Raw genomic sequence first — 23,402 nt, 5'->3', positions numbered from 1 at the left:
GGCCGGTCCCCCCCACCCCAGAAAAAAAGGGACACACCCACCACCGTCCTTTTTGGGGACTCCAGCGTGTCCCCACATTTTTGTGTCCCCCTCCGTCGTGTCCCCCAACCCCCTCTGGTGTCCCCGAGGGTGGGGAGTGGGGACACGTCCCCAGTGCCACCCCCGGGGAGGAGGGGGCAAAGACCCTGAGTCGGGGGGGTTTTGGGTGTCAAAGAGCCACACGTGCCCCCAAAAACAACCACACGTGCCCCAAACAACACACATGCCCAAAACAACCACACGTGCCCCCAAAACACGCACACACACACACACGTGAACCACACCCACACCCACGCGTGTCCAAAGCATGACGGTCCCGAGGGGACACGGGCGGTCCCCCCCACCCCGTGGTGGCCTCAGGACGTCCAGGGGGGACGGGCCTGGGGGGGCACCCAGGGGGGCACCCGGGGGCACCGACCCCTCCACGGAGCTGCTGCTGCTGCTGTGGGAGCTCCAGAGCCACGTGGAGCCTGGAGAAGAGAGGGGGGGACACGGGTGGGGTGGGGGGACACACACGGGGTGGCACCAGGTCCTTTGTGCCCCCCACCCCCAACTCACTCGTTTGGGTCCTGATGGACACACGGAGGGCCTGGGGGGGCACCCGGAGGGGCACCGACCCCTCCTCGAAGCCGTGGGAGCTCCAGAGCCACGTGGAGGCTGGAGGGGGGGACACGAGGGGGGTGACACGGGGGGGTGACACGGGGGGACACGCTGGTGACAGGCAGCTCGTGCCCCCAGGAGGGTGGGAGACCCCCCCTTCCCCCCCCAACCTACTCGTTTGGGTCCTGATGGACACACGGAAGGACCGGAGGGGCTGAGAGGTCTCTTTGTGGGCATCGTCACCGTCATTGTCACCGTCACTGTCACCATCATCGCGACCATCATCGCGACCATCGCTCAGCACCTGCGGGCAGGGGGTGGCAGGGCCGGGGAGGGGCCACGCGTGTCCCTGTGTCCCTCAGGGTGTCCCTGTGTCACTCAGGGTGTCCCTGTGTCCCTCAGGGCGTCCCTCCGTGTCACATGTCCCCACGTGTGACCACCCCCCCCAGGGCTGTGCGTGTCTGTGGCCGATGGGGGGGTGACCCCCTCTGCTCCCCCTCCCCCTTCCCTCGCTCTCCCAGGCTCCGGCCGAGCCTTTAAATCATTCAAACCTTAAAAGCCGGGGAAGCTCCGGGGACATTTCCCGCTCCAGCTCCTTCCTCCCTCCCTCCCCTCCTCCCACCCCTGGTATCCCCCCCCTCACCTCCTCCATCTCCCCGGACTCCTCCGCTCTCCGCTCTCTGAGGGGCGTCCCAGGGGGTCGCGGCCCGTGGGGGCGCCCCCGGCGCTGCCCCCCACCAGTTTTGGGGGCTCCGAACGCTGGGGGGCCGCAGGGTCACCCCACGAGTGGCACCGAGGGGACCCCACCCCCCCACGGGGCGCGGAGCCCCCCTGAGATCCCCCCTGGGCCGGTGGGTGGGGTCCCCCGGGCCCTCCCGGGCCCCCGCGACCCCGGAGCTCTGGGGAGTCTGGGGACACGGCCCGCTTGAGCCGCGCCCCGGGTGGGGCGGGGACGATGTCGCGACAGGACGGGGGGGCGGTGTCGGCGATGTCGCGACAGGGCCGGGAGCCGATGCGCCTCTCGGGTGTTCGCGACGCGTGGGAGCAGAGGCCGAAAAAGGGGTCGGCCGTGGCAGCCAAAGCCTGGAGAGGCTGGAAGCGACCTGGGGGCGTAAAAGGGGGGTCAGGGGGAGAGTCTGGAGGTGCCCCCCCCACCCTGGGGAAACTGAGGCACGGGAGGGTTTTCCCACTTTCCCCCCCAAAGAGGATGCAGCCCCGGGGGGATGGGGAGGTTGGTGGGTCTCAGCGGGGAGTGGGGGGGGTCTCGGGGGTCCCCCACGCGTGACGCACCGGCCAGCAGCAGGCCGGGATCCTCCATCTCCAGACGCCGCGCTTGGGAGCGCAGGAAGAGCTGGAAGTCGATGCCGTTGGCGCGGGAGGGGGCGGAGAAGAAGCGGGGGGGGACCCGCCAGGCGCCCCCCGGGTCGCTGCCCACGAAGCCCAGGTCGGACAGGATCTCCTCGGCGTCCCAGGGACCCCAGCCCGGCACCCATGGGACCCTGCGGGGCGCGGGGGGGACACGCGGGACACCTCAGGGGGGTCCCACGGGGGTTCACTCGACCCCCCCCCTCCCGGGGAGACCCCACCTGTCCCTACCTGGAGGGGACACCACGGGGGACACCGGGGGGGACACGGGAGGCCATGCTGTGCCCCCTCTCTGTGAAGTGGTCCCGCGTGGAGGTGGTCGCCCCTTCCTCCTCCTCTTCCTCGCACCGGGAGGGCGGGGGGACCCTCCAGCCCCGGCTCTGCCGGACCCACGCGCGGCGCTTCACCCACGGGTGGGGGCTGAGCAATGGGGGTCCTCTCCATGGCCAGGGGGCCGCAGGAGCTCTCGGGGGGACACGCAGGAGAGTCACGGGGGGGGCTCCTCCACCTCCTGCCCCACCCTGGGATGCCCCAAACCCACCCTGGGATTCCCCAAACCCACCCTGGGATGCCCCAAACCCACCCTGGGGTTCCCCAAACCCACCCTGGGGTGCCCCAAACCCACCCTGGGATTCCCCAAACCGACCCTGGGATGCTCAAACCCACCCCGGGGTTCCCCAAACCCACCTCGAGGATGCCCCAAGCCCACTCTGGGGTTCCCCAAACCACCTAGGGTTCCCCAAACCCACTCTGGGATGCCCCAAACCCACCCTGGGATGCCCCAAAGCCACGCTGGGGTTCCCCAAACCCACTCTGGGGTTCCCCAAACCCACCCTGGGGTTCCCCAAACCCACCGTGGGATGCCCCAAACCCACTCTGGGGTTCTCCAAACCCACCCTGGGGTTCCCCAAACCCACCCTGGGGTTCCCCAAACCCACCCTGGGGTTCCCCAAACCCACCCCGGGGATGCTCCGGTGCCGGAATTCCCTTTCCCGGCTGTTCCATCTCCCCCTCTCCCCCTCCAGGCCAAACCCAACCCCAAATACCCCTCACTCACCGGCTTGGGGGGCGGGTTGGCAGCCACCTGTGCCCACTCGGGGCCCGTGGGCAGCGGCCTCCTGCCCCCCGCGGGCCGTGCCCGGCCCCCCGTCCGTCGTCAGAGGAGGGAACTCATCTGTCCGCGAGAGGAAACTCAACCGAGCCCTCCCCGGGCCGGAGATCAAACACCCCCCCCCCAACCGGGCCGGGGAGGCGTCACCGGGGGCACCCAGAGACACCGGGGGCACCAAGAGACACCGGGGGCACCGAGAGACAACGGGGGCCACCAAGAGACACCGGGGGCACCGAGAGACAACGGGGGCCACCACCAGGGGGGACCCACCTTCCTGAGGGGTCCCAAACACTCCCGAGGGCTCCCAAACACTCCCGGGGGGTCCCAAATATTCCCAAGGGTTCCCCAACCTTCCCAAGGGTTCCCAAACATTCCCGAGGGATCCCAAACCTTCCAGAGGGGTCCCAAACATTCCCGAGGGGTCCCAAATATTCCCAAGGGCTCCCAAATATTCCCAAAGGGCCCCAACCCTTCCAGAGGGGTCCCAAACATTCCCAATGGTTCCAAATATTCCCAAGGGGTCCCAAACATTCCCGAGGGTTCCCAAACATTCCCGAGGATCCCAAACCTTCCAGTGGGGTCCCAGGCTTTCCAGAGGGGTCCCCCCAACCCTTCCCGAGGGGTCCCAAACATTCCCAAGGATTCCCAACCTTCCCGAGGGGTCCCTCGTGCCCAGCTGGCCGTGACACCCCATTGGGTGGTCCCAAGCTCTGGATCCCCCGGGATCTGGATCCCTCGGGATCTGAATATCCCAGGAGCTGGATGTCCCAGGAGCCGGATACCTCAGGAGCCGGGGTCCCCCGGGATCTGCGACTCCAGGAGCTGGATCCTCTGGATCCCCCGGGATGAGGATCCCCCGGGGCCGGGTCCCAGCCCCGCCCGTCCCCGGGGAGCTCCGGGCTCTGTCCCCGCTCCAGCCCCGCTCCCGATCCCGTCAAAAAAGGCAAGGAAGCTCCCGGCAGGCGCTGCCCGGGAACGCCGCGCCCGCGGCCTCGGGGATATTTTTAGCCCGGGAGTGTTTGTGGATAAAGCCCCGAATTAAAGCGTTCCCTCGGCCCGGGGAGGGGGGGGACGGGGGGGAACACACCCGGAGCACTCCGGGAATCGCTGAGCCTGGAACATCCCCCGGGAAGGACGGACACGGCCCCTGGGAGGGATGGGATGGGATGGGATGGGATGGGATGGGATGGGATGGGATGGGATGGGATGGGATGGGATGGGATGGGATGGGTGTGGGATGGTGATGGGATGGGATGGGATGGGATGGGATGGGATGGGATGGGATGGGATGGGATGGGATGGGCACGTCCCCTGGAGGGACAGACGCGTCCATGGGAGGGATGGGCACAGCCCTGGAGGGGTGGAAATGCCCCTGGAAAGGATGGATGTGTCTCTGGGGGATGGACACAGCCCTGGAGGGGTGGGGATGCCCCTGGAAAGGATGGATACAGCCCTGGGAAGGATGGACACAGCCCTGGAGGGGTGGAAATGTCCCTGGAAAGGATGGATACGGCCCTGGAAAGGATGGATACGGCCCTGGGAGGGATGGACACAACCCTGGAGGGATGGGATGGACACAACCCACAGGCTGTCAGAGCATCCCCTCCCATGGGATGGGATGGAATTAATGGGATGGGATGGGATTGATGGGATGGCAACGGGGAGTCCCATGGGAGGGATTTGAGGGTCTCCCGCTGCCTTTTCACCCCTTTGGAGCTGGAGACCCCCCCTGTCCCCCCACCCAGGGCTCTGGACACCCCCAGGACCCAAACGCTGCTGGAGCATCCCCTGGGATGGGCTGGGATTGATGGGATGGGATGGGCTGGGATTGATGGGATAGGATCGGGGGAGGGGGTCCCACGGGGGAGTTTGAGGTCTCCTACTTCCTTTTCACCCCTTAGAGCTGGAGACCCCCTCTCTTTCCTCCCCCTCCCCTCCAGCACCTTCATCCAGACACCCCCTGTACCCACCGCGCCCCTCCCCCTCCTTAGGGACCCCCAGCGCTGCCGGGGGGCTCGGCAGAGGGCACGGCGGGGATCAGGCAGCCCCCCTCTGTGTGTGTCCCCCCTCCGCCTGACCTACTTAGAGGATTCCTCCTGCCAGATCCCGGCAGCTCCATGAATAAGTGATGGGACACGCACTCCTGGCACCGCAGGGGGGTTCGGGGTTGGGGAGTGACAATCCACCCCTTCCCGCCCCAAAAAACCCAGGGGGGTTCGCTGGGAGGGGAAGAAGTGGTGGAGGGGGCAGGGGATGAGGGCACACTGAGCCCTCCCCCACACACACCCCCAAATCTTCTACATTTTAGGGGGGTTGGGGTGGGTTAGGGTGGGGGGGGAGGGGACAGTCCCCAAATGCTGTTTAGGGACAGACCCAGGAGGCTGAAGGGGGAGGAGATGCTGGACTTTGTCCCCACCCTGAGTGTGCTGGGGGGGCTGTCCCTGTCCCCTCCCTGTCACCGTGGGGGGTGTCTGTGCCCCCGTGCCTGTCCCACAGTCTGTCTGTCTGTCCCAGGGCCTGCGTGTCCGTCCTCGTGGCCACGTGAGTGTCCCCGTGTCCCCGAGTCCGTCCTTGGCTCTGTTTGTCTGTCCCTGTGACCCGGGCTCCATCCGGCCCTGTGCCCCTGTCCCTGTGTCCCTCTGTGTCCCTGTGTCTGTGTCCCTGTCCCTGTGTCTGTGTGTCTGTCCCTGTGTCCCTCTGTCTGTCCCTGTGTCCCTGGGTCTGTTCTCGTGTCCCTGTGTCTGTCCCTGTGTCCCTGGGTCCCTGTGTCTGTTCTCGTGTCCCTGTGCCTGTCCCTGTGTCCTGGCTCTGTCCCTGTGTCTGTCCCTCTGTCCCAGCTCTGTCCACGTGTCCACCCCTGTGTCCTGGAGTCCGTCCTTGTGTCTGTTTGTCTGTCCCCTGTGTCTGTCCCCGTGCCCTGTGTCTGTCCCTGTGTCTGTCCCCGTGTCTGTTCCCATCTCCCAGCCCCATCCATGTGTCTGTCCCCGTGTCCGTCCCCGTCTCTGTCCCGCGTCCCACGCTCCGTCCGTTCGCGCGCGGGTCGCGGGGCGTGGCGTGGCGATGGGCGTGGCCCTCGCTGGGCGTGTCCCGTGGGCGTGTCCCGTGGGCGTGGCCGGGGCGTGGCCGCTCGGAGCCGCCGGAGCCGCCGGAGCCGCCGCCGCCCGCGATGGAGCCCAACAGCCCCCGCAAGATCCAGTTCACGGTCCCGCTGCTGGAGCCGCACCTGGACCCGGAGGCGGCCGAGCAGGTCGGGGGGCGCCGGGGGGACCCCACGGGGGGTTCCGAGGGGGGCGCTCGGGGCGTTGCGGGCACAGCGGGGGCACGGCCGGGCCGGGGGTGGCGGCCCCGGGGGTGGAGGGGCCGGGCCGGGGGCGAGGGGGTGACGCGGGGACAGCGGCCGGGTGGGTGCAGCCCCTCCCTCCCCTCCCGGTACCCCCGGGGACACCCCCGCAGGGACAGCCCCGCAGAGCCGCCCCGCCGCTCGGGGGGCCGTGGGGAGGGGTCGTGGTGACAGTGCCAGGGCCATGTGGTGGCTCAGCGCGACCCCCATGGGGCCACCCGGGCTGGGTGAGGGTCACGGCCCCCCTCCCGGGGACCCCGGGCCCTCCAGCCTTGCTGGGACCACCCTGGTCCCGCTGGGGGGGATCCCAGAAGGGAGGGTGGCCCAGAGGGGACGCGGTTGGGGACCCCCTCCCCACCCGGGGTATCCTGACCCCCTCCCTGCCCACCCCACCCCAGCCCTGGGGGCTGCAGGGGACGAGAGGGGGCTGGGGGGGCTCCAGCCGCGTACCCACAGCTGGGGGTCCTGGTGGGTGGTGGGCGAGGACACCCCCCGTGTGCCAGGGGTGTGGGGGAGGGTGTCACACTGTCACCCAACGGGGCCACCCACCAGCTGGGGCCACCAGCCGGCTCGGTGACACCGTGGGGTCCCCCGGGGACGGGGTGAGAGCTGGGGGGGTCCCCAGGAACGAGGGTGAAAAGTTGGGGGGGGTCCCTGGGAGTGAGGGTGAGAGCTGGGAGGGTCTCCAGCAACAAGGGTGAGTTCTGGGGGTCCCCAGGAGTGAGAGCAAGTGCTGGGGGGCTGCTGGGGTGGGGGGCACGAGACCCCCCAGCACGGAGCACCCACATCCCCCTTCCCACCCCAGCCAGGCTGGGGGGGCTCGGGCACGACCCTGCCCTGGGGGGAAGGGAAGGGGGGGGGTCTCCCGTCCAGCCCTGCCTCAGTTTCCCCTCCCCGGGGGGGTTCAGAGCCCCACCCCCCAGCTCGGGGGTGCCACCAGCCCCGTGGGTGGCAGGAGGTGGCAGTGCCGGTGTCCCCTCCCTGCAGGTGCCGACCCCCTTTTTGGGGTGTCCTTTTTTTTGGGGGGGGGGTTCGGCCGTGCCAGCCCCTTACCAGGTGTCCCCACGCTGTCCCCGTGTCCCGCGGGGTTGTCCCCACACCTGTCCAGCCCCACCCTTGTCCCCACAGGGCCCCCCGTGTCCCTACAGGTCCCGCAGCTCCTGGACCCCCATTTCTGCTGAGCCCCCCCTCCCCCGTGCCCCGATTCCCCCCGGGTGCCCCCCGGGTGCCAGGCCTGGCCCAGGGCTCTGTCCTGCCCCTCTGCCCGTGTCCCCAACACCCCCCACCCCTCCGAGTGTGTCCCCAAGGCTGGGGGGACCATCCTGGGGGTGGGGGAGGGAGGGTTTGCTCCGTCCTGCTGAGATCCATGAGCTGGATCCATCCCATTCCCATCCCTGATCCCGCTCCTATCCCTGATCCTGATCCTGATCCCATCCCTGATCCCGCTCCTATCCCTGATCCCGCTCCTATCCCTGATCCCTCTCCCATCCCTGATCCTGATCTCATCCCTGATCTTGATCCCGTCTCTGATCCCGATCCCATTCCCGTCCTTGGTCCAGTTCTGGTCCCTGATCCCGATCCCGTTCCCATCCCCAATCCCGTCCCTGATCCCGATCCCGTTCCCATCCCGGATCCCGCCGCTCTCCTTAATCGATGCTGGTGGAGATTGATCTAAAAATAGCCCCGGCCGGAGCGCGCGGCGCCGGCCGAGCCGGGATGGAGGGAGGGAGGGAGGAAGGGATGGAGGGAGGAGGAAGGGATGGAGGGAGGGATGGAGTGATGGAGGGAGGGATGGAGAGGCAGGACCAGCCCCGGCATCTTCAGGACCCCCGGAGCGGGAAAGGGGAGGTCTCGACTTGGGGGGCTCCACCTGGGTGACCTTGGCAGGTGGCACCGCTGTCCCCACTCCCCACGCCCCGCGGGGCAGGCACAGCCTTCCCCACACCCTCCTGGGAGGCCGGAACGTCCCAGGGGGCTCCCGGGATCCATCCCGAGAGGGGGTGGGTTTGGATCCCACCCCGTGGAGACCCCGAATCGCCGCAGGTTCTGGGGGGAGGGAGGCGGTTGGACCCCCTCCCCAAAGTGGGGGGCTGAGGGGCTCCTCTGTGGGTCCTTGGCGGGGCCGGGGCGATTCCTGGCGATTCCCGGCGATTCCCGGTTCCCTCTAATCCGGTTCCCATCCAGATCCGCGCGTTTCCATGGCAACAGGGCCGACACGACGAGATGCGCCGGGGGGCGGGGGGTCGGGGAGGAGGAGGGGGCTGGGGAGGTGCCGAGGGGGCTCCCCCCGCCCCCTCCCGGCCGCTCTGCAGCCTCATTAGCATCTCATCAGCATCTCATTAGGCGTTCCCGCCTCATTAGGGAATCCTCGCCGGGAATTCCACGTTGTTTTTTTTTTTTCTTCCACCGCCGCTCAAGTCACTGGGTCAGCGGGGAAAGGGGGCGCGGGGTCAGGGGGTGTCCCCACCGCCCTCCCCGCTGTCCCCATACCTTTCGGGGGGGGGGGGCACCGAATTCCCCCTCTCATCCTTCCCAAAGGCCCCGATTCGGGGCGGGAGCGGCTCCCGGTGACCTTGGCCAAGGGCGGAGGAAGGGCCGGGCCCGCCGCTGTCCCCGCGCGCGATGTCCCCACCATGTCCCCACCATGTCCCCGCTCACGATGTCCCCACGCGCTTCCCGCGGGGCGGGGCGGGCTGTAATTAGCTGCGGGGCCCTAATTAGCTGTGATGGCAAAGCCACGTGTGTGTCCGGCCGAGGGGACAGAGGGGGACGGGGGGTACAGTGGGGGCCGGGAGTAGCACCCGGGGTCTTCATCGTCTCCTGTGCCCCCTCCCCAACTCCCAAATCCCACCACCCACCCTTCCCCAGATCCGGAGGCGCCGCCCGACCCCGCCAACCTCGTGCTGAGCAGCGACCAATCGTCCCCAGGTGGGTCCTCGGGAGTCACTGTGTCCCCCACCCCCTCCCCCCGGCCCCAGCCCACCCGGGACCCCCAGGGTGCTCAGGGAACACCTAAATGATGCTCAGGGACCCCTCCCCATGATACTCAGGGACCCCCATGATACTCAGGGACCCCCACGTGCTCAGAGACCCCTGACACGCTCAAGACCCCCCTAAATGACACTCAAGGACCCCCCCAAGCGCAGGACCCCCTCTTTCCCCCCACGGGTGGGGTGGGGATGTGGGTCCCTGTGGCAATGTTTGGGGGGGCACTGTCACTATCACCCCCGACCCCTCCCCGCCCCGGGTGACAACCAGCCTGGGTGGGGTAGATCCCAACTGGGGGGGTGCAGGAGGGACCCCAGACCCCCAATGACCTCTTTGCCCCCAGAGATCGACGAGGACCGGCTGCCCAACCCCCTGCTCAAGGTGCGTGGTGCCCATGGGGGTAGTGGGGACCCCCAAAGATGGGAGGGGTTTTGGGGACCCCCGTCAGAGCCGCTGGGGTGCCCAGGGGGTCCCCCATTCACACAATTCTCCCTCCCCCTCTCCAGTCGGGTCTGTCGATGTCCCCCCGGCAGAGGAAGAAAGTTTCCCGCACCACCCCCACCATGAAAGGTACTGGGGGGGCACGGGGTGGGCACAGGGGGGCACTGGGGGCACAGGGGGTGACGACCACCCTGGCACCGCAGGGGACGGGGTGCTGGCCGTGGGCTAGCGGTGGGCAGGGCCACCGAGCCGCCCCTGGCCGCGTCCCCGCGGTGTCCCCGCGGTGTCCCCAGCGGTGTCCCTGGGGCGTGAGGACCCCACGCCCCCCACCCCAGCGCCCCTCCCTGCCCGGCAGAGCTGCAGATGATGGTGGAGCATCACCTGTGCAAGAGGGCCCAGGGGGAGGAGGAGGAGCAGGACGAGGAGGAGGAGGAGGAGGAGGAGGAAGGGGACAAGGATAAGGACAAGGTGCCACCCCCCGGGCGCTGCCACCGCGGGGACATCGAGCACAGCCACAGCCCCGGCGGGTCCTGCCCCCTGGCCACGCACCAGGGCGGCCCCGGGCTCGGCCAGAGTGAGTTTGGGGGGCTCGGGGGTGGGGGGCGGTTTGGGGGCTCGGGGAGAGTTTGGGGGGGGCTCGGGAGGGGGCCTGAGGTCATCCCGTGGCACCCACAGGGACCCCCGGTGATGGCACAGCCAGGGCGGGGACCCCCAGGGATGGCACGCCCAGAGTGGGGACCCCCCGGGACGGGACCCCCCGGGACGGGACCTGGCACGTGGACACCCATATAGAGCCCCAGGGAGCGGCCAGCGGCCAGTAGGTACGGACTGGGGACACTGGGGGGCACTGGGAGATGGCACCGGGACACTGGGACACTGTACTGGGATGGGGGGCGTCACTGGGAGATGGCACTGGGGCACTGGGAGGGCACTGGGACACTGGACTGGGACACAGGGGGGCACTGGGAGATGGTAATGGGGCACTGGGAGGGCACTGGGACACTGCACTGGGACACAGGGGGGCACTGGGAGATGGTAATGGGGCACTGGGAGGGCACTGGGACACTGCACTGGGGCACTGGGACATGCTGCTGGGATGCTGAAGGGGCACTGGGAGGGCACTGGGACACCCAGCTGGGGCACTGGAGTGGCACTGGGGCACTCTGCTGGGTACGAGGAGGGCACTGGGGCACTTGGGGGCACTGGGAGGTGGTGCTGGGAGGCACTGGGGGTACTGGGGTGCTGCACTGGGACACGGGGGGGCACTGGGAGATGGCACTGGAAGCACTGGGGGGCACTGGGACACTGCCCGGGGACACTGGGATGTCACTGGGATGTGTCCCAGAGGGGACAGCGCCGGGGTGGGTCGGGGGAGGTGGCAGGGGCGGGGCCGGGGGTTTTCCCTCCCCTCCCCGGGGGTTGGGATGTCCCCAGGGCTGTCCCTTGTCCCCAGCGCTGTCCTTTGTCCCCAGGGGTGGCTGCGGGAGCCGGACGCGGACGGAGACTTTTTTTATTCCATTTTCTAAGGTTTTGGGGCTGCCCAGGATCATTTTGGGGGTTGTTTTTTTTTTGGGGGGGGGTGGATTTTTTGTTTGACTTTTTTGGTTTTTTTTAATGTCACGGGCAGGGCCCCTCCCCCCCTTCACCCCGGGGGGTTTGGGGACAACGACGAGCCGGGCTGCCCGTCCTGTCCCCTCCCCTCCCCTCCCCTGGGGACACCAGGGCAGGTGACATTGGGGACACTGAACAGACCCCCACCCTTGTCACTGCCACCCCCTCGGACCTCAGGGCAGGTGACACCTGTGTGTGTCCCCCGTCACTGCCACCCCCTGGGGACACCGCACAGCCCCCTCCTCTCTCACTGCCACCCCAGGGTGTCCCAAAGCCACCCCGTGTGAGCCCCTTGAGGGGGGGGTCCACGCACGGACACGGGTGGGGGGACACACAAAACAGTGCACTTGGCACGTGTGACCCACGATGCACACCCACGGACACGGTGGGGGGGTTGGGGGGGCATGGGGACCCCCACTGGCCGCAATTAAAGGGATCCTTTCCCCCCCGCCTCCTCCTTGGAGTGCGCTTCGGGGGGGGAGAGGGGACACCCCTTAGGACCCCCCCGGGAGTGCTTGGGAGGGGTCGGGACCCTCCTTTGGGTGCTGAGGGGGAGGGGGGCAGGACCCCTTTGGGTGCTGCTGGATGGGAGGTCACCCCACCCCCTGTTTTAAGCCCCCGAATCCTCGCTGAGGGTCCCGGAGCGTGGCCCTGGTGGTGGCGGTTTATTAATGAATTAATTCATTGATTAATTGCTCGTTAGCGGCGGCGCGGAGGAGGGGGGGGACACACATGCGGGGGAGGGGCGAGGTGGAGCTCTGCCAGCGGTGACGGGGACAGGGGGGGACACATTGGGGACACGAGGAGGGGGGAGGTGCAAACACGGGGGGGTGGGAGGGGCTGGAGCCAGAGGGACCGGGAATTCCGGGAATTCCAGGAGGGTGCCAAAGGATTCCCGAGGTGAGAGGGATCCGGGACGGACTCGGGATCCCAAAGGGTGCTCCGGGTGCTCAGCAGGATTTGGGATACCCAGGGAAAGATTCCCGGGATCCCAAAGGATGCTCTGGGTGCCCAGCAGGATTTGGGATGCCCAAAGGGAAGGATCCCCCGGGATCCCAAAGGGTGCTCCAAAGGCACACACCGGGATACCAGGCAGGGATGGAGGGATTGGGGGATTCCAGGGACACGCTGGAGCTGGGGGGGGATGGAGGGACACAGAGCCAAGACTGGCACTGCCACCTCCGAGGGCTGCCTGCTGTGCCCCAGCCCTCGCTGTCCCCGAGTGCCACCCTCGCTGTGCCAGCCCCTCCCCAGTGCCCGGGGGGGGAGAAACGTTTTTAAAACCCCCCAAAAAGAACCAATCCTGGGCCAGGGGGAGGGGTCGGGGCAGCCCCGGAGTGGCAGTGACAGGACCGGGGGGTGGGTGGGGGGCACTTGGTGGCTCGGGGGTGACACTAGGGGGGGTTTCTGGAGTGGTTGGCACCGATCCTGCCCCGGGGTGGGGGGGGACAGGCGTGGTTGGCACTGGTGTGGTTGGCACCGATCCCTGCCCACCCCTCCATCCCCGGGGGGCTCCTGGCACAGGGGGTGACACCAATCCCTGGCACAGGGGGTGGCACCGATCCCTGGCACAGGGGGTGGCACCAATCCCTGCCCACCCCCCCGGGGGGGCTCCTGCCCTGCAGATGGTGCTGAACTCGATGGAACTCGGGACGAGACGGTGTCACTCAGCCGGACCAGGACCTGTGGGTGGGGAGGGGACAGTCAGGGCAATGCCACCACCCCTTCCCTCCCCTCCCCTCCCTTCCCTCCCCTTCCCCCGTGCCCACCTCGCTATTCCACGTCCCCGTTCTCCCTGTGGGGGGGGGCCGGGGGGTCCTCACACGGCGACAGCTCCTCGATGGATGCCTGGTTGGTGATGCCTGGTGGGGGGGGGACATGAACCAGGGACATCCTGGGGGGAAAGGACCCACCAGGACACCCCAAAACCCCTCCCAGAGCTCAGCCTTGGTCAACTCAACCACCCACCCACCCTGTGGGGGAGGAACCTTTTCCTGGCGTCCAACCTGACCCTGCCAGAGCCTCCCTGCTGGTGGCCTTTGGTGGCCCCTGGTGGCCCTGGTGGCCCTTGGTGGCCCTGGTGGCCGTCACCTACCGCTGGCCGCCCTCTCCTTCCACTTCTGCTTGTTCTCCTGGATGTGCTTGGTCCAGGTGGAGCGGAACGAGGCCAGGTCGGCCTTGACGTCCCCGAGCTCCAGCTGCTCGTCCAGGGACTGCTGCCGCCACTGCGGGCTGGGGACAGGGGCAGGGCTGGCTCCAGGGCCCCCCAAAACGCGTGGGTGACCCCCCCCCACGCCACACCCCGGGTGGGGGGAGCCCACCTGGCCTCCTGGGGGGCTGAGGGGTTGCCTTTGTTGGCCTTGGCGCCGTCCTCGGCCAGCGGCGTCAGCATCTTCTCGGCCACGTCGCTCAGCACTGAGAAGGTGGGCTCCACGATGAAGTCGATGAAGCCTGGGGGGTGGGCAGGGGACACCGTGGGGACACTGTGGGGACACTGTGGGGACATCCCCTGGCCAGGCCTGGTGGTGCAGCAGGACATCCACACCCCACCCACTTCATCCCAGGGGTGTGACAGAGACAAGGATGAGAGGGGCCAGGAGATGCTGGAACCCCAAATGAACATCCTGGTGGTGAAGGAAACACCTTCAACCCCAAAATAACATCGTGATGGCGAGGGAAACACTAAATTAATGTCCTGATGGTGAGGGAACCACTTTCAACCCCAAATGAACATCCTGGTGGTGAAGGAACCACCTTCAACCCCAAATGAACACCCTGGTGTTGAGGAGCCACCTCGGAGAAGTTGTTTAGAAAGCCAAGGGGGTCCTGGGGGAGGTTTGGGGCTCTCTGGGGGGTGTTTGGGGGTCCTGGGTTGGGGGAGGTTTGGGGCTTTCTGGGGGTGCTTGGGGTCCTGGGGGATGTTTGGGGCTCTCTGGGGGGTATTTTTGGGGGTCCTGGGCTGGGGGATGTTTGGGGCCTCTCTGGGGGTGTTTTGGGGTGTCCTGGGTTGGGGAGAGTTTGAGGGCTCTCGGGGGTGTTTGGGGGTCCTGGGGATGTTTTGGGCTCTCTGGTGGTGTTTGGGGGTCCTGGGGATGTTTGGGGCTTCCTGGGGGCTGTTTAGGGGGTCCTGGGGATGTTTGGGGCTCTCTGGGGGTGTTTGGGGTGTCCTGGGTTGGGGGAGGTTTAGGGCTCTCTGGGGGTGCTTGGGGTCCGGGGGATGTTTGGGTCTCTCTGGGGTGGTGTTTTGGGGGTCCTTTCTGCACCTCATGGCTCAGCTGGGGGTTCTTTAATAAACTTGGTCTAAAGACCCCCACTCTGCCCTGGGACAGGGTGGGGACAGGGTGGGGACAGGGTGGGGACAGGGTGGGGACAGGACAGGCACAGGGACCCCACCCCCACCCCCATCACTCACCAATTTGGGACTGGGCCACCAGCGTGGACGTGCGGTCGCAGAGGGGCGAGAAGGGCAGTCCCAGCTCGGCCTCCTTGTCCCCCTGGCGAGGCAAGGGAGGGGTTTGGTGTCCCCAGGGGGGGCGTCCCCACGTCCCCACCACCCCCCCAGGCTGTCCCCAGCCCTACCTGGCGGAAGAACTCCTCCATGAGGGCCTTGGTCCAGCGGCTGTGCACGGCCCACTGCTTGGTGGGGTGGCTGATGTCGGCCGCGTGCAGGAGCAGCGACAGCACCTTGGACTTGTCCAGCCTGCCCAGGGAGACCCCCAGGGGTGGCTCAGCTTGTCCCCAAAGCCACCCTGAGCCACCCACCCACCCAGCCACCCACCTCTCCAGCTGCTGCAGCGACGTCTTCATGGACTTGACCTGCTGGAAGTGGCAGGACATGTCGGTGGCCAGGACCATCTCGATCACCAGCGCCCGCAGCTCCCTTTTGGGGGGGGTGTGACACATCAGGGGGGCTGGGGACACCCAGGGGGCACCCAGGGGACACCCAGAGTGGGGGGAAAAGCTCACGAGAACTCATCCTTGGTGAGGTTGACGAAGATGTTCATGTCGTCGTCCTGCATCATGCGGAACACGGCGCTGATGTGGTGGTTCTCCAGCACCGAGCGGTCGTTGTACAGGATGGCAGTGTCCGACCTGGGGACAGACGACAGAGGGGACAGAGGGGACAGCGGGCACTGCAGGGGGCTGGCACAGCCCTGGTGAAGGGGATGTCCCCAGGGGGTGGTCACCTGCACCCTGCTGTCACCCACAGCATGCTGTCACCCTCACCCTGCTGTCACCCACTGCTGTCACCTGCACTGCACTGTCACCCTCACCCTGCTGTCACCCTCACCTTGCTGTCACCTGCACCCTGCTGCCACCTGCACCCTGCTGTCACCCACAGCATGCTGTCACCCTCACCCTGCTGTCACCTGCACTCCTGTCACCTCGTGATGTCACCCTCACCTTGCTGTCACCTGCACCCTGCTGTCACCCTCACCCTGCTGTCACCCTCACCCTACTGTCCCTACACCCTGCTGTCACCTGCACTGCACTGTCACCCTCACCGTGCTGTCACCCTCACCCTCCTGTCACCTGCACTGCATTGTCACCCTCACCCTGCTGTCACCCACGCCGTGCCAGCCCGTGTCACCCATGCCATGCTGTGTCACCCAGACCATGCCATGCCATGTCACCCATGCCATGCTGGGCCACACCGTGCCACGTCACCCACTTCATGCCATGTCACCCATATCGTGCCATGCCATGCCATGTCATCCGTGCCATGCTGTGTCACCCAGACCATGCCATGCCACGTCACCCATGCCATGCTGTGTCACCCACACCGTGCTGTGCCATGCCATGTCACCCACGCTGTACCAGACCATGCCATGCCATGTCACCCGTGCCATGCTGTGTCACCCAGACCATGCCATGCCATGCCATGTCACCCACACCGCGCCACGTCCCCCGTGCCCCTCACTTGGTCTGGATGTGGAAGCTGTTGGTGGTGCCCGTGTGCTCGTAGTCGTGGATGGCGGCGGCGAAGACGATGGCCAGGAGCTCGATCTCCGACAGGCAGTGCTGGGGACACGGCGGGGACGGTGCCACCCCCGCCAGGGCACGGGGGACACGCGTGGGGGGTGTGTGTGTGTGTGTGTGTGTGTGTGGGCACGGTCACGCGTGGGACACGCCACAGGGCCGGGGACACCCGTGTTGGGGACAAGAGGGGCGTGGCAGGTGCCACCTCATGTGTGTGACAGCTGTGGGGACACCCATACCGGGTGCCACCCTACACATGTGACAGCTGTGGGGACACCCATACCAGGTGCCACCTCACATGTGACAGCTGTGGGGACAACAGGTGCCACCCCCAAGCCACATCCCACCCCACGTGTCCCTCCCTGTGTCCCCCCAGAGCCCGATGCCACCCCATGCCCCCCATCACTGGGGGTCACCCCCATCCCCCTGGGGCGTCTCCATGGCAACGAGCATCACCTGGACCCTCCCTTGACCCCCCTCGAGCCCTCCGTGTCCCCCCGTGTCCCTCGTGTCCCCCTGTCCCTACCAGCATTCCCGTGCGCAGCAGGACGCAGTGCACGGTCTGGGTGACGTCGGCCGCGTGCACCTGGTTGTGGTAGGGGTTCCGGAACTTTCCGTAGCCGCTTTCCAGGGCGTCCAGCACGCGACGTCAGGAACGCGCTCGGGGGGATCTGGGGAAGGGGAGAAGGGATGGGGAGGGTAAAAGGTGGGCAGGGGGTGTCTGGGGTCGTCTCAGGGGTGTTTGGGGGTTGTCAGGGGGTGTCTGGGGATATCTGGGTGTTAATGGGGGGTGTCTGGGAGTTACCAGGGGGTATCTGGGGGTCATCAGGGGGTGTCTGGGGGTCACCAGGGGGTGTCTAGGGGGTTACCAGGGGTATCTGGGGGTTACCAGGGGTATCTGGGGGTTACCAGGGGTGTCTGGAGGTCATCAGGGGGTGTCTGGGGTCATCAGGGGTGTCTGGGGGTGTCTGGGGTTCATCAGGGGGTGTCTGGGGTTACCAGGGTGTCTGGAGGTCATCAGGGGATGTTTGGGGGTCAATCAGGGGTGTCTGGGGATATCTGGGGTTCATCAGGGGATGTTTGGGGGCTACCAGGGGTATCTGGGGTCATCAGAAGGTGTCTGGGGGTCATCAGGGGCTGTCGGGGGTGACCAGGGTGTACCAGGTGTGTCAGGGTGTCTGGGGTTATCAGGGGGTGTCTGGGGGTGGGCACAGGGGCGGGCAGGGGTGGGGAGAGCCCACCTTGAAGCGGCTGCTGAGGTTGTGGCGGGTGAAGAGCTCGAACACGACCGTGCGCAGGGAGTGATCCTCGGCCGCCCGGTTCAGGGCGAACACGTCGAAGCACCAGAGATCGAGGCCCTGCGGAGGATGGGGGGCAAAGGGGGAGGTGCCAAGGCGGGGGGGCTGGACCCCCCAGCCCTGCCCAGGGATCCCCAGTGACCCCCCCCGGGGTATGGGGGTACCTTCAGGCAGTTGAGGACGGAGGTGGAATAGGTCGGTGCCACGGCCGTGTAGGTCCTGCGGAACATCCTGGGGGAGGAGGGAGGGCTGGGGGGGCACGGCTGGGGAACCCCCCCCCTACCCCGGGGGGCTGGGGACAGTCCCTGGGTGTTTGGGGACCCACGTGGGCAACGGGGACCCTGCTGGCTGCTGGGGACAGTCCCTGGATGTGGGCAGGGTCATTGGGTATTGGATATCCAGGGGACCCCTTGGGCACTGGGGGACCCCCCTTGGTGCTGGGGACAGTCCCTGGGTATTGAGGGACCCACCTGGGCTCTGAGGGACCCTCCTGGGGGCTGGGGACACACTGGGGGACCCCCTTGGGCACTGGGGGACCCCCCTTGGTGCTGGGGACAGTCCCTGGGTATTGAGGGACCCACCTGGGCTCTGAGGGACCCTCCTGGGGGCTGGGGACACTCCCTGACCCCTGGGGGACCCCCTTTGGTGCTGGGAACACTCCCTGGACTTGGGGACACTCCCTGACCACTGGGGGACCCCCTTGGGCACTGGGGGACCCCCCTTGGTGCTGGGGACAGTCCCTGGGTATTGAGGGACCCACCTGGGCTCTGAGGGACCCTCCTGGGGGCTGGGGACACTCCCTGGCTACTGGGGGGCCCCTCTGGGTGCTGGGGACAATCCCTGGTATGAGGGGACCCACCTGGGTGCTGGGGAACCCCCTTGAGCACTGAGGACCCCCCTTTGGTGCTGGGGACACTCCCTGGATTTGGGGACACTACCTGACCGCTGGGGGACCCCCTTGGGCACTGGGGGACCCCCCCTGGGGGCTGGGGACAGTCCCTGGGTATTGGGGGACCCCCCCTTTGTGCTGGGGACACTCCCTGAGCCGCTGGGGACCACCCCCTGCATCCTGAGCATCGCCCCTCCTCCTCCTCTCCTCAGCTCCCTCCCCCCCCAACGCGGGCATTCCCGGGGGGTCCATCCCCACCTCTCCACGAAGATTCCCGCCTGCACGGCGTGGACGATGCTGCGGAACTTGGGTTTCTCCTCTGCCCGGCGCCCCTTGGCCCGCGCCTGCTGCGTGAACGTGGCCGCCAGCCAGTCCCGCACCTCGGACGGCACCGCCGCGTCCGAGCCCATCTCCCGCAGCTCGTCCTCCGTGTCCAGCACCTGCCTGAGGGTCCCGGGGGGGCGGGGGGACTCAGATCCAGGCTGAGACCACCCCCCTGCTCCCCACAGTGCCCCCCACCCCACCTGGTCTCGTCGATGTAAACGGCCTCGAGCAGCGAGGCCGCGTATTCCAAATTCCTCTTGAGCTCCTCCACGTTCAGCTCGCCCGAGTCCAGCTGCTTCACCAGGTACCGCAGCCTGGGGTGGGCGAAGGTGGGGACCCTCCCCTGCCCCCGCGCGAGGAGACGTGTCAGGACCCCAGGGGCAGGGGTGCGGACCCCCAGAGTGGGCAGGGGTGTTACAGAACCCCCAGAGTGGGGATGGGGTGTCAGGGACCCCCGAGGTGGGCACGGGGTGTTATGGACACCCCAGGATGGAGATGGGGTGTCAGGGACCCCCGAGGTGGGCACGGGGTGTCAGGGACCCCCCAGGATGGAGATGGGGTGTCAGGGACCCCCGGGGTGGGCATGAGGTGTCACAGAACCCCCAGAATGGGCACAGGGTGTTACAGACCCCCCAGAGTGGGGATGGAGTGTCAGGGACCCCCAGAGGTGGGCACGGGGTGTCATGGACCCCCTAGGAATGGGGGCAGCAGTGTCAGGGACCCCCGGGGTGGGCACGGGGTGTCAGGGACCCCCAGGGTGGAGATAGGGTGTTACAGACCCCCCAAAATGGGGACGGGGTGTCAGGGACCCCCAGGATGGGGATGGGGTGTCAGGGACCCCCCAGGATGGGTGCTGGGTGTTAGGGACCCCCAGGGACAGCAGAGAACGACCCCCCCCGTGGGGACAGCGTGTTATGGACCCCCGGGGAGGGGACAGGGTGTCAATGGACCCCCCCAGAATGGGCATGGGGTGTTATGGACCCCCGGGGAGGGGACAGGGGACTGGACCCCCGGGATGGGCATCAGGACCCCCCCCACGTGCCACCCTCGTGTGCAGCCACCACGAGCGTTGGTGTCCCCGAGTCTGAGGGGGGGGGGATTTTGGGGGGTGGGGGGTGCCCATCTGTCCGCCTGGGATGTGCCACCCCCGCCTCGCTGGCACACGGGGGGTGGCACAGATGGCACAGACGGAACCGGGGGGGGGGTTGTGGGGGCTGGGACAGAGAGACGTGGGGTGGCACAGGTGGCGTCGATGGCACAGTTGGCACGGGGGGAACGGAGCGGCACCGGTGGCACGGGTGGCACGGGATGGCACAGGATGGCACAGGTGGCATCAATGGCACAGGATGGCACAGGTGGCATCGATGGTACAGGTGGCATCGATGGCACAGGATGGCACAGGTGGCATCAATGGCACAGGTGGCATCAATGGCACGGGATGGCACAGATGGCACTGATGGCACTGATGGCACTGTTGGCACAGGATGGCATCAATGGCACAGGATGGTACGGGATGGCACAGGTGGCATCGATGGCATGGGTGGCACAGAGAGACATGGGGTGGCACAGGATGGCACAGATGGCGTCAATGGCACAGGTGGCACTGATGGCACTGTTGGCACAGAATGGCACGAGATGGCGCAGTTGGCACGGGATGGCACGGGTGGCACAGGGTGACAGGGGATGGTACAGGCAGCGTGAAGTGACAACAGGTGGCACAGGACAGCACGGGTGGCACTGGTGGCACTGATGGCATTGATGGCACAGGATGGCACGGGATGGCACAGACGGCATCGATGGCACAGGATGGCACAGGAGTGGCACTGGGTGGCAGGGTGATGGCACAGTGCAGGTGAGGTGGCACATGAGGTGGCACAGGATGGCACGGGTGGCACTGGTGGCACTGATGGCACGAAGTGACACAGGATGGCGGCACAGGAAGGCACAGAGTGGCACAGAGTGACACGGGATGGCACAGGATGGCACAGGTCCCTGTCCCGGGCCAGCTGAGCCACCGTGTCCCCTCCCGGAGGACTCGTCACTGCCACCAGTGCCCAACAGGTCCCTGGCAGTGCCCACTGACCACTGCACCGGGAGACACGGGGAGGTGACAGCAGGGGACACAGGGAGGTGACAGCAGGGGACACGGGGAGGTGACAGTGAGGGACACGGGGAGGTGACAGCAGGGGACACGGGGAGGTGACAGCAGGGGACACGGGGCCCTCGGACGTGCCCCCCTCCCGGAGCCGCAGGGTGGGGAGGGGCCACGGCGCGCCCCTGTCACGGTGACAGTGACGGTGACAGCGAGGGGGACGGGGGGAGGGGGGGCCAGGGGGGCTCAGACGTCACGCTGGGAGCCAGCGCGGCTGTGACCTTGGGGAGGGCGACTGTCACCTCCCCGCGCACGGCCACTCACCCTGGGGACAGCCACGGGCAGGGACCCCCACCCTGGGGACAGCCACCCCCTGAGACCCCCATCTTGGGGACCCCCACCCCCTGCGACCCCCTACCCTCGGTGGCACCGCCACGGGGGACCCCAGTGTCACTCGTGGGGACAAGGGAGGAGGGTGGGGCCGTGTCACCTTCCAGGTGGGTGCCTGTCACCCCCGTGTCCCCAGGGCCACCACCCCACGCCCAGGGAGGGTCTCAGGGAGGGTTTTAGGGACCCCCGGGGTGTCCCCTTTGACCCCCACCCTGGGGATCCCCCACCAGCACCCTGGAACGGGGGAGTGGGGTGGGGGGATACAGGGGGCTTCAGAGTACCCCCTCCCCTCCCCACTCGTGCGTGCCTCCCCAGCCTCTGCCCAGCCCTGGCTTAGCGTGTCCCACGGTGTGCAGTGACACGGGACCCCCACACACGTGTGCACACGCGTGCTCCCCCAGGCACGTGTGGCCCCTGGGACCCCCACACGCGGCACGTGCCTGCAGGTGGGCGCGGGGGCCACGTGAGCCGCCGGTGGCACAGGTGAGGGGGTGGCACAGGTGAGGGGTGGCACAGGTGGGGTGGCACCCCGGGGAGGGACGGAGGGAGGCACAAGGGGCACCCCAGGGGATGTCACACGGTGTCACCCACGCCCCCCACCCCAACTGAGGGGACTTTGGGGTCCCCTAAATTCCCCCAGCATCCTCAGGGGTCCCGGTGCCCCACCCCAAAGGGGGTGTGGTGGTGCAGGGGGTCCCACAAAGAGGGTTGGGGACACCCATGGGGGGTCCCCAGGGGGCAGCTGAAGGTTCCAGAGGGTCCTGAGTGGGGGGACGGGGAGGGGGGAATTGGGGGGACTCTTAGAGGAGGATGGGGGTCTCTAAATGGGGTTGTCAGGGGGCTCAGAGGTCCTGATTTGGGGGTCCCAGTTTGGGGCTGCAGGGTCCCAGTTTAGGGTTTGGGGGTCCCAGTTTGGGAGGGGTCTCAGTTTGGGAGTGGTGCCCCAGTTTGGGGGTCCCAGTTAGGGGGTCTCAGTTTAGGGTCTGGGGGTCCCAGTTAGGGGGTCATGCCCTGGTTTGGGGGTCCTCTTTGGGGAGGTGGTCTCTGTTTGGGGGTCCCAGTCAGGGAGGGTCTCAGTTTGGGGTTTGGGGATCCCAATTAGGGGGTCATGCCCCTGTTTGGGGGTTTGGGGGTCCCTCTTTAGGGTTCTCAGTCTGCACTTTGGGGGTCCTGGTTAGGGGGTCATGTCCTGGTTTGGGGGTCCCTCTTTAGGGTTCTCAGTCTGCATTTTGGGGGTCCTGGTTAGGGGGTCATGCCCCGGTTTGGGGGTCCCTCTTTAGGGCTCTCAATCTGCACTTTGGGGGTCCCGTTCTGGGGGGTCCCGACCCGGGGGGATCGGGAGGGGAGGGGGTCACTCACAACGCCCGCAGCTTGACCCAAATCTTCCTGCCGGGCACGGCCTTGGTGTCCAGGGGGGACGGGCACCCTCCGGCCGCGTCCAGCGCCCCCCGCTCCCGCTCCAGCCCCGGGAGGCTCCGCGGCGGCTCCATCGCCCCTGGGGTACCGGGGGAACGCGGCTCAGCCCCGGGGGAAGGGGGGGAGAACGCGGCCGAGCGGCTCCCGGAGCCCCCCCCTCCGCGACCACCAGTAGCTCCCGGTACCACCAGTAGCTCCCGGTGCTCTCCTAACCCCGGCGCTTCCCGCAGCACCCCCCGGTGCCTCCTGCACCCCCAGTGCCTCCTGCATCCCCGGAGCTCCCCGTAATACCCGGTACCCATCGGTGCTCCCCGATCCCCGGGTACCCCGGTGCCCCGGTGCCCCTGCGGCCCCGGTACCGGCGGCGCCGGCGCTTCCCGAGGCCCGCGGAGCTGCCGTAGCCCCCTCCCCGGCACCGTTCCCGGTCCCCGGTGCCTCCCGAGGGTCCCCAAAGCCCCGGTAACCTCCCCGCAGCTCCCCTCCCCGAGCCCGCCGGTACCGGCGGCTGCGCAGGCAGC

General features: G+C 67.7%; 3 protein-coding genes across 3 annotated transcripts; 1 reads left to right on the top strand and 2 right to left on the bottom strand.

Annotated features, from left to right (window-relative positions):
• Window positions 1-300: 300 nt before the first annotated feature.
• On the bottom strand, window positions 301-2,282 carry TESPA1 (thymocyte expressed, positive selection associated 1; the record flags this gene model as incomplete). The annotated part of the gene is made up of 7 exons (XM_050323275.1): window positions 2,236-2,282; window positions 1,930-2,138; window positions 1,530-1,742; window positions 1,283-1,398; window positions 814-943; window positions 598-696; window positions 301-509 (listed from the first exon to the last, which is right to left on the bottom strand). Coding segments are annotated over exons 1-7 (1,023 nt in total), but the record flags the coding sequence as incomplete, so codon positions are not given.
• A 3,984-nt stretch (window positions 2,283-6,266) lies between these two features.
• PPP1R1A (protein phosphatase 1 regulatory inhibitor subunit 1A) lies at window positions 6,267-11,632 on the top strand. Its single transcript, XM_050323272.1, is given in 8 exon segments — window positions 6,267-6,362; window positions 9,324-9,345; window positions 9,348-9,383; window positions 9,787-9,824; window positions 9,950-10,013; window positions 10,240-10,458; window positions 10,560-10,705; window positions 11,357-11,632. Coding segments are annotated over 7 exon segments (606 nt in total). The 5' UTR covers window positions 6,267-6,281; the 3' UTR covers window positions 11,357-11,632.
• Window positions 11,633-12,722: 1,090 nt separating this feature from the next.
• On the bottom strand, window positions 12,723-23,402 carry PDE1B (phosphodiesterase 1B). Its single transcript, XM_050323273.1, is given in 17 exon segments — window positions 12,723-13,178; window positions 13,265-13,357; window positions 13,591-13,727; window positions 13,817-13,946; window positions 14,908-14,989; window positions 15,075-15,195; window positions 15,274-15,375; window positions 15,462-15,587; window positions 16,417-16,517; window positions 17,002-17,118; window positions 17,120-17,146; window positions 17,717-17,833; window positions 17,938-18,004; window positions 18,921-19,106; window positions 19,187-19,300; window positions 22,828-22,963; window positions 23,384-23,402. Coding segments are annotated over 15 exon segments (1,647 nt in total). The 5' UTR covers window positions 22,959-22,963; window positions 23,384-23,402; the 3' UTR covers window positions 12,723-13,178; window positions 13,265-13,268.

This window comes from Myiozetetes cayanensis, unplaced genomic scaffold, assembly GCF_022539395.1.
Source record: "Myiozetetes cayanensis isolate MyiCay16 unplaced genomic scaffold, myiCay2020 scf294, whole genome shotgun sequence".
NCBI classification, from domain to species: domain Eukaryota; kingdom Metazoa; phylum Chordata; class Aves; order Passeriformes; family Tyrannidae; genus Myiozetetes; species Myiozetetes cayanensis.
Note: the sequence above shows the minus strand (reverse complement) of the source record. Positions and strands in the feature narration are given on the sequence as shown.